At 51.8% G+C, this 14,510-nt stretch overlaps 2 protein-coding genes across 4 annotated transcripts in view; one reads left to right on the plus strand and one right to left on the minus strand.

The window, feature by feature from the left end:
• Window positions 1–13: 13 nt before the first annotated feature.
• MRM3 (mitochondrial rRNA methyltransferase 3) lies at window positions 14–6,877 on the plus strand. Of its 3 annotated transcripts, XM_002918061.4 has the most exons (4): window positions 14–357; window positions 609–853; window positions 3,037–3,204; window positions 5,533–6,877. In XM_002918061.4, exons 1-4 carry the CDS (start codon window positions 47–49, stop codon window positions 6,078–6,080), a joined length of 1,272 nt encoding a protein of 423 aa, XP_002918107.1. In that variant the 5' UTR covers window positions 14–46; the 3' UTR covers window positions 6,081–6,877. The 3 variants fall into 3 exon arrangements, with proteins under 3 accessions (XP_002918107.1, XP_019653938.1, XP_019653937.1); XM_019798379.2 differs by lacking the exon at window positions 609–853 and having other exon boundaries at window positions 223–357; XM_019798378.2 differs by lacking the exon at window positions 14–357 and having other exon boundaries at window positions 659–795.
• Window positions 6,878–9,961: 3,084 nt separating this feature from the next.
• The window catches only part of NXN (nucleoredoxin), a 151,941-nt gene continuing 147,392 nt past the window's right edge, over window positions 9,962–14,510 (minus strand). The window contains exon 8 of the mRNA XM_034641929.1: window positions 9,962–12,791. Within this exon, the coding sequence (XP_034497820.1) occupies window positions 12,609–12,791 (183 nt within the window). The 3' untranslated portion in view covers window positions 9,962–12,608. The remainder of the gene's footprint in view (window positions 12,792–14,510) is intronic.

Raw genomic sequence — 14,510 nt, forward strand, 5'->3', positions numbered from 1 at the left:
TCTCCGCCGGCGCGCTTCCGTGACGCAACCCACGGCGCGGGGGAAGATGGCGGCGTGGGTGAGGGGCTTGGGGTTGACCACGCGGCCGCTGCTGCCGGTGGTCCAAACTTGGGACCTCGACGGGCGGCGCTGTGTCCGAGCGCTGCGGCGGAGCCCCGTGAGGGTGGTGTTTCCATCCGGACAGGTGGTGAAACGGAAGCCCAGTCCTGGGAAGCAGCCCCGGAGGGCTGAGGCTGAGGCCAGTCCCGAGCAGCGACCAAAGCAGCCGCTTCAGGTGTCCCCATCCCAGACGCCCTGCACCTGGGAAGAGTCGGGGCTTCGCTACGATAAGGCTTTACCCGGGGACAGAAGGCTGAGGTGATGTGTTCCTGAGACTTGTCTTGTATTCCCGTTTCTCTTCCCGCCTGCCAGCGGGAGCTTAACCTCTTCTGTTGGAGGACTTCTCCCGGTACACCCCTCTGGTTTTTATTAAGCACGGAAGGCAGAATAAGTGTTTTCTTTGGAATTAGTTTGTTTATGTCTGTGAAGCTCTTCATATCTGTTAGAACTAGGTGTGTCTCCGTAACAAGGATGTTGGTGATGACCCGTCTTTTTGTTTCCACCCACAGCAGTGTAATGACAATAGTTAAGTCCAGGCCATTTCGGGAAAAGCAAGGAAAGATCCTGCTGGAAGGTCGCAGGCTGATTGCAGATGCTCTCAAGGCTGGTGCTGTGCCCAAGGTTTTCTTCTTTAGCCGTCTGGAATACATAAAGGAGCTACCCATTGATAAACTGAAAGGTGCCAGCCTCATTAAGGTGAAATTTGAGGATATCAAGGATTGGTCCGACCTAGTAACACCACAAGGAATAATGGGTCAGTGGTTATACTATGTGTCACTAGAAGTAGAGATCTAGGATTATTTATTCAGAATTGTCTTAGGGCAACAGATTTTATTTGAACCAAATTAAAAATGTTTTCGTAAGGGGCGCCTGGGTGGCACAGTGGTTAAGCGTCTGCCTTCAGCTCAGGGCGTGATCCCAGCGTTATGGGATCGAGCCCCACATCAGGCTCCTCCGCTATGAGCCTGCTTCTTCCTCTCCCACTCCCCTTGCTTGGGTTCCCTCTCTCGCTGGCTGTCTCTATCTCTGTCGAATAAATAAATAAAATCTTTAAATAAAACAACAACAACAAAAAAAAATGTTTTCGTAAGACAGCCAGAAAAATACAGTTCTCAAATCTGTGCATCTTACAGTATTTTCAGTGGAGAATGTTTTAGGGCTCTTTCCAGTCTCTAGGAATAACCACTGTTCCTTGAACATTATATTTTTAGGTTACTTCTTCAACGTTTAATGTCCAATTAAAATTTAAGAAAATGTTTACTAAAATATTTAGCCATCCATTTGCACAAGACTTCCACCAGTGTGGTGATACCTCTCTGGCATTGACCCCCTTATTCTAGAAGCCTGTCTGAGTAGTAAGCTTCAAGCGATTACCCTGCTTAGCCCATTGAACAGGAAACCGTGTCTTTATTTGGTTGAATCTGACAAGATTCTAATAGATTGTAATATCTATTAGCACTTAGGTCTTTTTTCTAAATATGGAAAAACTAAATTCTTTATGTCTTTTTGACCCTGGAATTATATCTTAGGTATGAGAATTGAATGCCAGTAAGTGTAGAAGTTTCTCTTGGATAGTAAGGGGCAGTTGGGGCAAGGGGAGTTATCTTCAAGATTCTAATGTTTGGGCCAGGATCTCTCATACTAGTTGTGCATGTGTTTCCTTTTGGTAAAGTTCAGCTATTAGTTGCGAGAGGATATTCTGGGGACCATCTCTTGTTTTGTAACCCAGCAAGTCACAGGGATCTGTGACCCTGCGCTTAGAACTCTCCCCTAGGGTGGGGATTTGGGACTGCTAAAGTCCTTCCCATACTCTGAGTGTTTGTCCTTTTGTTAGCTACACCTCTAATTCCCTACTTTATGCTACAGTGCAAGTATCACTTATTTGCACCATGCTTGCTGCTTTGGGCATGCTTGCTAACAGTGGCCAGCCCACCCAGGACTTCTGTAGCCCTCCTCGTTGTTATGACTGCTTTCATCATTTCATGCCTCTGAAAAATACATATTATTTGGCTTATCCTTATGTTTTATTTAGTATTAGAGGGGTGGGGTGAAGAGAGAAAGCGGTAAGACCTCGTGTCAGACTTCCGGCATATCTTTAAAATCCAGTAATGTAAGTAGGGCCTCTAGGAGAGAGTTCTCATCACTACCGCTGATCAGGTAGAAGTTAAAGGACTCCTAAGGCCCCTGCCCCGGTGAATGGTCTTGCAGCTATCCGTGGCTCCTAAGTGCAGGACCTTTTTACAGCACACAGATGCCTAATATCATTCTAGTGCCTTCACTGATGGCTTAGGTATAGTTATTTATGTGGAATAAATTGGCCTAGCCTGTGGGAAGGGCAGTTTAGAAGTATCTATCAACATTACGAGTGCACACACAGCGTGTATCGACACTTGCAGGTGTTTTTTCACAGGAAATGTGTGGACATGTGCACAGAGATACAGGGATGTTCATTGCAGGGTTGTTTATAATAGGGAAGAATGGAAAATAAATGTCCGTCAGCTGGGGAAGAGCTAAATAAACCTGGTATGTTCGTGTTACAAAATAACGTGAAGCATTTACAGTAAGGTAGCTCCGAATGGATTGACGTGATGAGTTCTCTAAGACATCTCATGTTAGAGAATTGGATAAAGTTACAGAATAACACATAGGATGTGACTATTTGATGTAAAAGGGAATAGCACCTCTGCGTGGGCAGATGTATACATGTATACATAGGCAGGTGGATGGAACGAGTTCTGAAGGGATACACCCTCGGATCGGAAACAGTTATGGGGGCTGGATATCTCTGGTAGGACTCTGTATGAATTTTTTCAATCAGAATGTATTCCTGTATTACTTACGTAACTAAGAATATAGAAAGATGGGTAAATAAATGGAAAGCCAAATGATTCCCTGTGGTCACATCAGACAAGTGAACCGCCTGTTTTGTTTCCTCAGGGATTTTTGCCAAACCTGACCATGTTAAGATGACATACCCAGAGACTCAGCTTCGCCACTTGCTGCCCTTATTGTTGATTTGTGACAATCTCCGTGACCCGGGGAACCTGGGGACGATTCTGAGATCTGCTGCTGGGGCCGGCTGCAGCAAAGTATTACTCACCAAAGGTCAGAGCACTTGTTACTGGGTGGATCGGGTGGCCACCTGGAAGTGAGCTGGCTTTGTGATTTGAGTCTTAGGTCTGCCCCTTATTAGCTGTATGTCTGTGAGCAATAATCTGAGTGTCAGTTTCCTCATCTGTAGCATGGGCATAACAGAATCTACGTGGTAAGGCTGTTGTGAGGGTTGAGATGGCCCACATGAAGTTCTCAGCGATTACTTGGCACACATTAAGTACTTTGGGGGATATGGATTATCTTTTAAAATTATTTTGGCACCTGCTAGGTTATTAAAGAACTTAAAATCAGTCAGGGGAAGAAATAGATACCAATTTTAACACTTTGTTTCCAGTCCTTTGTGTAACGGTCTTGAGTTCCCAAAATGTTGGGCATATGACACCTTTCTAACTCTTGCCATTCTGAATCCGATGAAAGGAATGATGTCGACGGAGTGTGATTATGAAATTGGGATGCATTTGTCTTAGCCTTGGGATAGGTCAAACACCCCCACACAAGTTAGCCCCATGACATTTCTCTCCTGTCATCAGAAATGGGATGAGTAGGGGACACCTGGGTGGCTCAGTCAGTTGGTTAAGCATCTGCTTTTGGCTCAGGTCATGATTCCAGGGTCCTGGGATCCAGCTCTGTGTCAGGCTCCCTACGCAGCAGGGAGTCTGCTTCTCCTGTCTCTGCCCCTTCCCTCCGCCTGCCCCCCCCTCCTGCTCTCTCATTCTCTTTCAAGTAAATAAAATCTTAGAAAAGGGGGGTGGGTGCCTGGGTGGCTCAGAGGGTTAAGCCTCTGCCTTCAGCTCAGGTCTTTGATCCCAGGGTTCTGGGATCAAGCCCCGCATCCAGCTCCCTCGTCTGCAGAGAGCCTGCTTCTCCCTCTCCCTGCCGCTCCCCCTGCTTGTGCTCTCTCTCTCTTCGTCAAATAAATAAATAAAATCTTAAAAAAAAAAAAAAAGTAAAATTAAAATTAAAAAAAAAGGAAATGGATGAATAGGCTTGGTTCTAAAGAGACTTGGCTAACACCTGGGACATACCTAAAAAATGCCTCTTACAACTCGTGGGGTGGGTGGGGGGGAGAGGATCATTCAGTGTAAGCTGATTATGACCCTGCACCTGAGACTTGCCTCGGTTGCTCCTTTCAACCCTTCCTTCTTGTCCCACCTCGTTGGAATAGATGGAGGAGATATAGAGACGCCAGCATGAGAGCTAGGTGCTGGGGTTCCATCATCAGTACCTCGCTTACCCACCCCGTTGTTGAGCGCTCAGAGAGTGGGGTGGTTTTGGAAGTGTACGTATAAATTGCAGGCGGTGTGGCTTCCACACTGATGGTGGAGGCTGGTACAGAGGAGGTGTGGAGGGAGCAGGGAACACTTGGTGTGGTGCCCCGGATGGAGGGCATGAGGATGAGGGGGGAAATCTCTTCTTGTCCCTTACTCCCCACCAGGGAGAGGGGTCAGACTGGATGGCTCCCCTCATGAGTCTCAGCCCCTCCTCTGTCCCTCCCTCGCCCCCAGCTTCTTGACAGACAGCCCACCTCCCATCTCTGGGTCCCTGCGGTGACTGGGAAAGCCCATTGTGGGCACAATGTGTGGGCAGTGTTCCATTCTCTTTGTCTTATTTTCCAGATTCTGTCACTACTTTGCTTAAATCCTTCATCCTCATTTTATTGTCTAATGGATAAAATCCCAAACTTCCTCAGCTTGGCTCCTACCCTCCTTTAGACTGGTCCTTGCCTGCCTCCTGTCTCATCTCCCACTGCACCCTACCCATTATTGGCCAGATCGCTGTCCTTACAGGGTTTTGGGCTATGGCGTTCTTCCCCCCTCTGTAACTCCCTCGGCCTTTCTTTGACAGCTTCCTCCTATCCTTCCAGGTCCAGCTTAGGGTCATGTTCTGTGGGGTGTTTTTCCTGGTAGCTCTGCTTTGTACAAGGGTTTTCTGTCACCCTGTTCATGCTGCTTTTACATCAATTACTGATACTGTAGTCATGTGTTCAGATGTTGTCCCAACACCTTCGCCCACTCCGCCACGAGCCCCTCGAGGCTGGGGACTTTAATGTTCTTTGCATCTCCTATACAGTGTCTGGCCCAGGTGGATGGTCACGTTGAAAGAATGAAAAAAGTCTCTTTCAGCACTAGCAGGAATTCACCCTTGGTCCCTTTGCCAGACGCTGCCATGACTGGGGAGGCAGAGGTCCCAGCTCTCAAGAAGGCTACAGTAGGACATTTTTGGCTTTCTTTCCTAATCCAGAATTAATCTGATTTAACCCAAAATCCCATTGTCTGGTAAAGTTTCTAGTCCTAATTGGATTCTATCTCTGTTTTCTAGGCTGTGTGGATGCCTGGGAGCCCAAAGTGCTACGGGCGGGAATGGGTGCCCATTTCCAGGTGCCCATCATCAATAATCTGGACTGGGAAACCTTGCCCAACTACCTGCCCAGCGACACCCGGGTCTACGTGGCTGACAACTGTGGCCTTTATGCCCAGGCCCAGATGTCTAACAAAGCCAGTGACCATGGCTGGGTATGTGAGCGACGACTCTCAAAGTTGCACAAGTATGAGGAGGAGGAAGAGGAAGAAGATGATCGAGAACCTGGAGCCAGTAAAGCCTGGCTCCCTGAACTAGAGGTCCAGAGGTATGACTCGGACTGGACAGAGGCACCAGCAGCTGTGGTGATAGGTGGGGAGACCCACGGCGTGAGCCTGGAGTCCTTGGAGTTGGCTGAGAGCACCGGGGGCAAGAGGCTGCTGATCCCCGTCATGCCCGGTGTGGACAGCCTGAACTCGGCTATGGCTGCGAGCATCCTGCTTTTTGAAGGGAAAAGACAACTGCGTGTGAGGGCGGAACAGTCGAGCAGGGACGGGAGGTGCCACTGAGATGGAACATGGAAGTCGGTCCTTGATTGGAGGGGGTCCCCAGCCCCTCCTGCGTTGTTAGGAGATAGGCAGAGTCGGTAACTGGCTGCCCGGGCCGTATCCAGGAGGCAAGAGGTGGGCAAGATGCTACTATATGGTTATTGGAAAAATAAGAATTTCCGTGAATCTCTGCTTATCCTCAAAAATAACCAGGGTGAGAATTCTTCCTGAGACTTCCCCCTGCTCCCTAGCAAAACTTCCTCTTGAGAGAACCCAGAGATCAAGCATGACTCATGCCCCAAGTGGCGGCAGGGTGGGATTGCTTTGATATGTTTGAGGGGAGAGGTTTTGGCAGGAACAGTCTCTCGGTGGCTGTGCTCTCGCAGGCGGGCGGCCTGAAGTCGTTGCCCTGGTGTCCCACTCCGGTCTGGGCTGCCCGGGGCCTCACCGGTGTTCGATGCAAGTGGCCCACAGATTGCTCTTGGGACCCTCCATGCCCTGTCAGCTTTTAGAAGGTAGGAGAGCCCACCAAGGCTGGGGCCTGGCCCTCTGGCTCACAGAGCCCTCATGCCTGTCACACCAGCACACTAAGTCTGGGAGGCAGCTCAGGGACCTGTACTGCTGGAGTCTGTTGACATTTGTTCTCTCGACACCTTGGAGAAGTCCTAAGAAAGCAGAGGTCACTGACGGGAAGTTCATACCTTTCCAGCATGAAACCAGTTTTCTGTGGCTTTGTCCTGGATTCTTCTGCTGATTCTTGTTATAAAATAAAGATCAATGAAAGAACAACGAACATTATGCCTTGTTACTGTTCAAAACAAGTGTAAAACCGGCCTATTTGATCACATCGGGTGAAAGAAATGTACCTCCCATTCACTTTCTAGTCGACGGCTTCGATACCGTGACTTGTACTTTCTGTGATGATGATAATCTCGCAGAGAGGACAAGCTTTCCTTTCTTACAAATGACTACAGGGGAAGCAGATGGTGGCAAAGTTCTTGTTTTTTGAGCGATAATGGAAAATTGCTCCCTTGAATTCTTTGCCATTTTAATGCCAACATTTGCTTTTTCACCATTTCCCCAGGAAATCAGAATAAAAAATGAGCAGTGCATGACAAGCACGGACTCTGAGAAGCTGGCCCGTGGTTGGCCGAGGGGCTCCTGGTCTTTGTGTGAAGTGAGTGGTATTGGGGACTTCGGCCACAAGGTGGCAGCCGTGCTTCAAAACCACTCCCAGCCCTGAAGGGAGGGGTCTGGTTTTCCTGGAATTAAATTGTTGGAAATGCCGGAGTCAGTCTCTCTCCACAGAGGGCATCTTACAGGCCACTTGTGTTCAGAGGGGCTGAAGGTGGAGACCCATCCAGCTTCTCATTCTCTCAGCAGAATCTGAAGCCTAGATAGACATCGGACCAAAAACTAAGGAGGAATTGGACAGAGTTGGGAAGTGGCTGCGGCAAGAAGTGGCACAACCTTTTCCTTTGAGTAGAACGTCTGGGAAAGCAGCTCTGGGCAAATGCTGCTGTCCCTGGACACCTGCAACTCCCCCTGGGAGCCCTCCGCCCGGTTTGGAGCTCCGGGGCAGGGAGAGCTGCAGAGTCCTTTCCTTGCCCCAGCCCCAGCGGCCAGCTTGCCGTGAGAATCCTGTCGTTAAGGTCCGGAGGGTGAGCGGACCCCTGGGCACGGGTTTCTACCAGTTTCACCTGGGACCTTCTACCCCTCAACCTGTGGTGGATAGGAGCACCCGATGTCCCCCTCCAGGCTGACCTTTTAGCTCCACTTTTGTCATCTTGTCCCACGAAGACCCCAGCAGCAGCATCTCACCCAGGGTCCTGTAACTAGTGCTGAAAGCCACTAGCTGTGCTGCAGGGCCTGGTGCCCGGCCCAGCGCCCAGCCCCTCACCGCCCCCCTCACCGGGAGCAGATCTGGCTGGCTCCAACAATTTTAAGAAACACTCATGTAGGTAGACATCTTTAAGCTCCCAAGAACGTCTGTCTTCATCAAGGAACACACAAACGTAACAAGCTAGAAGCCCAATGAATAGATGAGCTCTTTATTGCTGTGGGCGACTTAGTCTGAACTAGGTTGCCACGTTACACTGGTAAAGCAGAGACGCAGCCTGCAAGCCAGGCCACCCTCGCTGGATTCAGGAAGCCACGGCCAAGCGTAACCGAAAGTCTGAATCCGTTACAGATGGCATCGGTTCTCTTCCTACTATGATTGTAGGGAAGCCACCTTCTTCAGCTGAAGTGTCCTATTAGAGGGCCCTCCTCAGGGGTGCCTGGGTGGCACAGTGGTTAAGCGTCTGCCTTCGGCTCAGGGCGTGATCCCAGCGTTCTGGGATCGAGCCCCACATCAGGCTCCTCCGCTATGAGCCTGCTTCTTCCTCTCCCACTCCCTGCTTGTGTTCCCTCTCTTGCTGGCTGTCTCTATCTCTGTCAAATAAATAAATAAAATCTTTAAAAATAAAAAAAAAAAAGAGGGCCCTCCTCAAAGCTGCTACTTCAGATTGCAAGAAGGGAACAAGGGCTGGGGAGGGGACAGGGCTGCAGCGGGCTCTGGCCTCCCAGCCTCCCTCTCACCTCTCTGATGGGGGGTGCATACTGACTGCAGACCAGCAGAGTGGCTCCTGACTGGGGACTTCCTTCCACATCCCGTGATGTCCAAAGATTTCTTTTTTAGCCCTGGGTCCCAAGATCATGCCTCCTACTGTACCCTAGTTCTAGCCCATGTGGGTGACTGGCTTGTGAGGCATCAGCACCCAGGAACCCAGACTTGGGCCTGCCTGCCTCCTTTGGGCTGCGCACTGGCCGAGGGCTTGAGGACAGGCTTCCATGAGTTGGTAGAAATCCAACAGCCCCTCAGAACAAGTCCTACCCAACTGGCATAACATACTTCCTGGCTTGGGAAGTATTCCAAACCCCCAAGGGGCTGGGACACATCATGCCTTAAACAGAGCAGATTTTCTTCATGCTTTCACGTTTGAGGCGTGCCTAGGACACCCTAATGTCCTATTTCCCCCACTAGAAGGAGAAACCCTAGCCCTAAAGTAGACCAATATAAAATTTTCCTACAAACCGCCTTCTGTTTCCCGAAAAATATTTCCCTTGCACCATTTACTATCATTGAATGATCAAGAATGAAGCTAATAGGCAACAGCCATTTGTCAACAAAGAATTTTCCCTTGGGCGGCCTGCCTGGATATAAGCCGGGGGTGGGCAACGAGGGATGTAGGTGAAGTGCTTACTTCTACACAGCCGCTTCGGGGAACATGAGAGACCCCGAGCTCTGGGCCTCGGGGCCAGTCCTCTGCTCACATGGCAGGGCTCCCCACCGTCCACGCTCGGCCACGTTCCAGTCCTATGGGGCAAGCACGGGCCTCCCCAGCCTGGCCCAGGGAAGACTTAGGATCAGGATGTGCCTGCACGCGTGTGCGTGGAGGGGGCTGGGCCAGGTGCCTGCTCAGACCCCTCCCAGAGCTACGATCCCAGTCCACATGCGTGCACATGCGCGCACACACACGCCTGCTATTCTCTCTAAGCTGACACCTGATTGGGTCCCACTGATAAATCTTGGACCACGCTTCTGTCTCTAGATCACTGCAGAACTCCGTTTGCTACTCTGGAACAAGGCAGCAGGAGGAGAGAAGAGCTTTCTAGTGTCTTTAATGAGGCAAGAAGCAAAAACAAAGTCTGGCTGAAAACTACCACTTGAAGCTTGGCTGATGACAAAACAGTAACTGGCCCCTCGTGCTTGGGGAAGTGAGAGCCACTGAATTTGAGGACACACTTGGAGATGGTGGGTGGGGGGCTGCAGGCAGCCACTTCACTCCTGGAAAGGAAGTTCGGTTGCGCCCTGGCATTCTGCGCTGTCCACTGTACATACCAATTCCAAACACAGACCCTTTTTCTTAACCAGATCTTTATTGTTGGGGACAGGTAAAAAAAATCTCATCTCTGTTGTGAAAATGGGTAGAATCGGGTCTGGAAGTCATTGTGGTAAGCACAAAATCTGGAACCCCAGGGTGGCATTTTCACAGCCCACCTTCCTGCCTCAGCGGCTGGGGCACGGCTTCCCTTGCTGCTGACGGAAGCCCTTGAAGAGATCACAGCCGGGGTTTCAACCTGCTTCCAATTAGTGACAAGAATTAAGGTATTTTGGAGCTGCTTAGTGGGAACTGGGAAGCCACCCACTTCGTCTGGGTCAGGATCCTTTAAAATCTCTTACACTATTGAGACGGGGTTTTGCTGGCACTGGTGAACGGGTCCTCTCCCCGCGTTTCCCCTCAACGCGGCCACTCGACAAACCTAAAGCTTTCGTGTGGTCAACCTTCCCACTGCCCTTAACCTACACACCCAGTCCAAGAGGGGCATCCGGTGCCAAGGATCCAGTCGCCCTCGGGGGCAAGTAGTTCAGTCATCCCTGTAAGGCCTTAGAAGAATCACGATGACCTAATTTTTTCTGCTGCAGGGACATACAGGGACCTACAGGGACCCCTCACTGGACTCTGTTCCTTCTGCACCAGAAGAGAAGTAGCTGCGGAGAGAGACCACTTTTCCTCCAAGGCTATCATGATTCGGGACGTAGGCAGAACTCCATCTTCCAAGTGTGTGGCGCTCACCTTGTCCCCGCATCCACCACACTCCCAGAGACACTGGCAGGGTTCCCACGGAAGCCCCTAGCCCAGCCTACAGCCAGGGTCGAGGGTCTCCGGCTATTGCCCATTCTTCACAGGGAGACCTGCGTGAGATTCCTTGTTTCTGCAACTGGCCTCCTCAGGCTTCGGAGCCCTTGCTCCCCTGTGGGGAGGGACTGAGCACCAGTGTCCACAGGGAGGCCTGTGATCGGAGAATCCACCCTCCGCCAGCACAAGTGGAACCAGGAGAGATGGCAGCTGGGGCTCCGGCAGGGACCGGCCTCGGGTGCTCTAGGCCAGAGGAGCTCCTCAGCTTCGGAAGGATTCGACAGAGGGCCAGTTCTGGACAATTCTGAAACTATTCTGAAACAATTCTGCTACTAAGGTATCCAGAGAAGTCACGAGGATCTTGTACGTGCCGCCCACCCCCTCCCCAGGGCCCAGCGCCATAAGCAAAAAGACTTTTGTTATGAAGCACAGGAAAGGCCAAGTCGTTGAGAATGTCCCGAGATGCCTGCTTTATTTCTCACTAGGTGGTTGCTTTTCAGGCTCGCGACATCAAGTAACTGTCTATTACCAACTACCTGTACCTCCGAACTACGGGTCAGCAATCCAATTCGGGAAGGAGCAGTGGTGCCAACAGCGGGTGGGGGGCCAGGTTTTCCAAATCAGTGCTTTCGGCTGACAGGCAGACAAGGGTATGAAAGACCCTTAATGCCTGGTCGAGAGAGGCCCAAACCCTGTGACCCCCTAGGCAAAGCCCTCTACCCCACGTGCCAAGGACACAGCTGTTGTTGTTTTCCTTCTGTGGGAGCCAAGTACCTGAGCCTAGCCGAGGGGATCCAAGGCCTACTTTGAGCTGACCCGTCCTCTGCTCCCACAGCCACCCTAGGACACAGCTCTTTGTGCAGGTTCTTAGGAAAAAGCTACGCTTCTGGTAATTTCTTGTTTCTTTTTAAGTTCTGCTTTGAAAAGAGAAGAGGGATGACAGGTAACCAAAGGCGGACACAGGCACCTCGGCAGAGCTGCAGTGGCCCCGGGCCCAGAGCTGGGCCGAGTCAGAGGTCTGCACTGGTGACGCGGGGCTCCTCTAAAAACACAGGGCTGGGTGCCTCTCGCGAAGCTGTCCAAGGGGGAAGAATTTATTAACAAAATTCCAAGACGGTAGAGGCTGTTCATATGAGAAGGCAGAAACTTGGAGAAGGTAAGATCAAGGAAGAAAGATGTAAGGAAAAAACCGTGAAGCTCTTTCGTATCACGTGGTAGGAGCTCAGAGTAAGCAATTGGTGCATGAATCATTACCAGAGCTTCCCTTTCTCTCACCAAGAAAGAACACAAGCTTCCTTTGAGATCTTGAGATCCCCTGCCCAAGAACTGACTGCCAAGCTGGTGTTTTTCCCTCACACCAAGATAGACGAAGTCACTTAAGAGAGAGGATGGTGTTCTCGTCAGCAGCTCCGAGCTGAGGCCCTTTCCCTGCTCCACCTGCACATACGTCCGTGTGTCACTGAGCTGTCCTGGGCCCTGCGCCAGCGGGTGGACACCAGGGGCGGGGCCAGAGCACCAGTGCGCTGTCCCTTCATGCTCGCTCGGCACAAGACCACCTGGCAAATACTTCCCCGAGAGCTAGTGACTGGGAGTGGGCCGCAGTTCTGGTTCTGGCCGGGGTCTGCCGGCCCCGTGGATCCCAAGCAGAGTCTCCAGACACGGTGGGTTCTTCTGCTGCGGACAGGATGTGCACCTTAGGGTGCTAGCTGAGGACTTAATGCAGAAAACAAGGCACCACAGAGAGGTTGGACACTTGGGCTGTGTGATTTGGGACACACTGGAAAAGTCCAAGGGAAGAGGGAAGGAAGGGGAGGAGGAAGAGGAGAAGACCGAGTTTTAAATAACGTCTCCTGAGGCTGGAGCCCCCCTAGATGGGCTCTGGTTTGAGCTTTTCTGCTAGGAAGTCATTCACAAAGGCCTCCACAATGGCAGGGGTGATCTCTTCCACGTCCATCACATACTTGGCCCGGGCCGACATGTCCAGAATGGTGAGCAAAGGGGCAGCCTCGGGCAGGTTGGTGTAATCACGCAGGGAGTCAGTCATGTCGTCCTGGAAGTCACCAGAGGGAGAGAAAACCCGTAAGTGTTCAAGAAAGAGGGTAGAGAGTCCCCTGGCCCCCGCCCCGGTCCCCCAGACGGCATGGAAAGCCACCACTCCAGTGTCCTGAAGAGTGGGTGGCCCTCTGGGAAAGATGGGCTCTCAGAACAGGGAGCAGTGGACTCGACCCTGCCTTGGAGAATTCTCTCTGCATCTCCCCAGACCACCAGACAAGGCCTCTTCCTTCATTAGCACAAAAGCAACTTCAGCGTGTCCTGTGCTTGCTAAAAAATGTGTTGTCTTTTAATTACTTCCTTTTGCCATTACCTCTCAATTATCTGCTGCCCCACTGTGGATATCTGAGGCCAATCTGCACTTCCAGCTCTGGAATTCTGAACAGAAACAGCTCCTGTCCCCACCCCACCCCTGAAGTTCAGGAGGGCAGGAGCTGCACAGCCCGTTCAGAAGGCAGGGCTCCCGAGCGCTTCCTGAGGCTTACACGGGTGCCAGTGTTGGTCACATTCCCACGGACTGTCCCGGTGAATCTTCCTTATTAAGTCCAAAAGCAAACCCAGAAACCCAAAGACTAGCGGAAGATTTTGTAAGGGAGCAAGCATCTGAGATTACCCATCAGGCTACCGACCCAAATTTGGCAGAGAGCAGGAAACGGACTCTACACCCACCCCGAGGCCGTCTCACTACAAAACACGCACACACAGCCTTCTGAGCTGCGCACGGAGACCCAAGTCCCTCTGCACAGGAGGGGCTGGGGGCATTCCTGGCCTTAAATGCTGGCGAGCAGGAGGCATGGAATTTACCACTCACTGGTTTCTCAGACAAAAAACCATTCCTTTGTCAAAGGGCAGATCTTTAGGAAGATGATTAGAAAGGGCATGCACTTCCGGCAATGATGGGTGAGTCAGCATCTCTGGCACTGCTGGCCCCACCCAGGCCCTCCGTGTGGGTTAATAAACGATCTTCGCGCTAAGCAGAGGGGAGGCACTCGGACGACGACTGTACATGGAGTTCCCATGAGGAGGCCTGGGCCAAGCTGAGCACAGGGCTGCGGCCCCGCCCCTCTCCCTGGGAGCAAACCACAGGGAGGTGAATTTTAAGGTCCACTAAGGCTTCAGAAGGGATGACCTCTGCCTGTCAGAGCAGGGAGATCACAACAAACACCCTTAGCCCTGCGAGGAGTGGGAGAGGGCCAGAGTGCTGGCTCAGAGGTGCTCCGTCGGTGCTCGATGACCCGGCACCTGCACCCATCCCCTTCCATGCCGCCTGGCTTTGGTGCACGAGGCCAGAGAACTGGACCAAGAGAGCTGCCAAGGCCAGGAGCCCAGGTGAAGTGCACAGGAAGGACAGGATGGCCAGGTGGGGAGCTGGCACAGTGGATGGCTCCGTCAGACCCTCCTCTGTCCTGAGGCAGGCACCCTGCCCTCTGGACCTGGCCACCTGCGGGACCACGTGGGCAGAGCGAGTGAGAACACTGCCTCTGGGGTCCCACTGACCTCACGTTCAGTCTTCTGCACCAGCTACTTAACGTGTGGCTCTGGTAAGTCACTTCCGGGAGCCCAGGCCTTGTCATCTGTAAAACGGATTCCAGAATGGCTTGCATGGGGTTAGGTGCGAGCCAGCTGGTGAGCCGGCAAGTACGCAGAGCCCGGCCAGCCGAGAGCCCAGACCTGCAGCCGCCTGGCGCTCCCCAAGGCTCGCGCTGCTCACGTGTGA

This window comes from Ailuropoda melanoleuca, chromosome 13, assembly GCF_002007445.2.
Source record: "Ailuropoda melanoleuca isolate Jingjing chromosome 13, ASM200744v2, whole genome shotgun sequence".
Taxonomy (NCBI): Eukaryota; Metazoa; Chordata; class Mammalia; order Carnivora; family Ursidae; genus Ailuropoda; species Ailuropoda melanoleuca.